Source organism: Emiliania huxleyi (genome assembly GCF_000372725.1).
Source record: "Emiliania huxleyi CCMP1516 chromosome Unknown EMIHUscaffold_1446, whole genome shotgun sequence".
NCBI classification, from domain to species: domain Eukaryota; phylum Haptophyta; order Isochrysidales; family Noelaerhabdaceae; genus Emiliania; species Emiliania huxleyi.
The window spans coordinates 4,563-6,935 of NW_005201147.1; the positions used below are offsets into that span (position 1 = coordinate 4,563).

The 2,373-nt window shown below is 67.3% G+C and overlaps 1 protein-coding gene across 1 annotated transcript; it reads left to right on the forward strand.

Moving 5' to 3' along the window:
• Positions 1-1,533: 1,533 nt before the first annotated feature.
• EMIHUDRAFT_373365 (hypothetical protein) lies at positions 1,534-2,373 on the forward strand (the record flags this gene model as incomplete). Its single annotated transcript, XM_005787171.1, has 2 exons — positions 1,534-2,111; positions 2,176-2,373. Coding segments are annotated over exons 1-2 (725 nt in total), but the record flags the coding sequence as incomplete, so codon positions are not given.

The following is a 2,373-nucleotide window of genomic DNA, read 5'->3' on the forward strand; positions in this document are numbered from 1 at the left end:
GAGCGCGTCGCAGGCTGAAGACCTCCCTTGGCGCGGCGCGAGCGGCGCGCACCGCGGCACGAGGGCGCGCGGCGCTGCCGCCGCGATCAGTCACGGCCTGCGCCCGGGCCGGCCGCGCGGGTGGCGTGGCAGCGACCACAGCACATGGTTCGGAGCTTCGGGCGGGCTTCTCGGTATCTTCGGTTGCCGCTGCACGGCGCGCGTGTCCGACCCAGTGAGTCCTACCGGTGAAGTGTGTGGTGTTCAGCCGCGCGGTGTTGCAGACTACGTCGCGTGGTGTGCTTGTGCGTCGGTAGTCATCGCAACTCGCACTGTGTCCGCACTGCCGGTGCCGTGCCGGCTGGGTCCGTCGCAGCGCACGCACTCTCCCTGTGGGTCGAGTCGTGGTTTATGCGCGAGTCGTGGTGTGCGAGGATTATTTGACTAACACTCTGATTAATACCCAGCGCGGCGTCTCGCCCTCCCCTCTCGCTCGCGGCACCGAGCGAGTCAAACACACCATCTCTCGCGCGTGGAGCAGGAGCACACACACACGCCGACCCCATGTGCCGTGCCGCACGGCCAGCGCTCCCACCGTGTGGTGCGGCTCAGTCCACAGGCGCGGACTGGTCCGTCGTGCGCCCCATGTGCGTACGCGCGCAAGCACATGAAACTCTTTAAACCAGTTATAGCAGTACCCTACGACACAACACCGCCAGAGGACAGCGTCCACGTCCATCAGGGTGGAGGTGCTGCCGCCAGAGCCCCATTGGCGAAGCCGTCAACGATCCACTCTATGAAGCGTGGAACTGCCGCCAGCGCTGCGGCCTGCGTGCCAAAGTCTCGCGGCTCGAAGGGGGCCGCGCCGTAGGGAGGGAGGGTCGTGGAGCGGGCGACTCACCTCTGGAGCGTAGGTTGTTGAGCGACATCTTGACGTGCGTCTTCGACTTGCGGTAGAGGCACTCGATGTACCACCGGCCTGAGTTGCTGTTCTGCTTCACCGTCGGCGAGCAGCCGAGGTGCGCCACGCGCGGTCGTCGTCAGAGGCAGAAGAGGGCGCGTTGGTCATTGTCGCTATCTGCGCCGCACGCAATGGGGTGAAGTCACGTGGGATTTGCACGACGCGGCTGTCGCGACGTGCAGAAGTGCGTGGCATGCGGTGTACGAGAGGATAGGGGGCTGAACGGCTCGGCTCGCGTCGCCCTCCCAGCCGCAGCCCTGGATTCTGGCCCGACGCCGAAGCGGCGCGCGCGGCGGCCGGCGCGGCTTGGGAAGGAGGGCGCGCGCCGACCCGTTCAGCCCCTAGGGGACCAGACTATGGCCACCACTAGCCTCGCCAACCGCTCCGCTAGCGTGTCGAGCGAACCTGACGCGACTTCGGATGGCTACGTGGGCGCCTCGCTGTGCTGGCGTTACGCCCGGATCAGCCTCGTAACACAGAGAAGCTCGGAACCGAATAAATCACGCTCCGTTTTGCCGTGCGAGATTGTAAACTAGCTCAAAAAGAAAAGCGAGTCCTTGCACTATCCGCTCCCTGTCAGCGACAGCCCGAGGTTCCGAGGACAACCCAGTGCGACAACCGACAAGAACAGGTTCGGCCCCGTCATGTGTGCCACCTGCTCCGTGGAGGAGCTCGCGAAATCGCACTCCGAGGCGCTCGCGTGGCTGCGTGAGGCGCTCGAGAGGGACTCCCGCCGCAGCGGCTCCTTCCCGGCCTCGGGGCTTCGCGACGCGTGGCTGCTGCGCATGCTCCGCGCCAGTGATTGGGACCGGGAATCTGCGCTGGAGCGGGCGGCAACGAGCCTGCAGTGGCGGTCGGAGCTCGACTATGACGCCATCGCCGCGTTTGTGCGGGCGCACCCGCGGCCGGAGGAGTGGCCAAAAGGGGATGTGATGATGCGGTACCTGCCTCGCCACATCGTTCGGACAAACGCGGGCGTGGTGGTCTGCCAGGTTGAGGAGCACAAGGACTATGCGAGCGCGGAGGTGCACACGACGCCGGCCGAGCGGCGGGCCTTCATGATGCACCACGCCGTCCAGGCGTGCGAGCTGATCGCCGAGCGAGACGAGGCGAGCGGAAAGATTGACGCGCACCTCCACTACGTGCTCGACTCGGTCGGCTCCGGAGGCGCGCCCCTCCGCCTCGCGACCGCTGCCCCGCCCTCCCTGCCGACGCGGCCTTCCTGCGGCAGGCATGCCCCTCTCCTGGCTGATGCACATGATGCCCGCGTGGAGGGCCCTTACCGAGCTGGGCGGGCTGACGGCGACCGTCGGCGGCCTCTACTTTTGCGGCCCGACCAGCCTGCGCGCGAACCTCTTCCTCGCCGCCCTCAAGGCGGTCTGGATGCGGCAGGAGATGGCGCAGCTGGTCGCCTCGCGCTGCCCGCCCGAGGT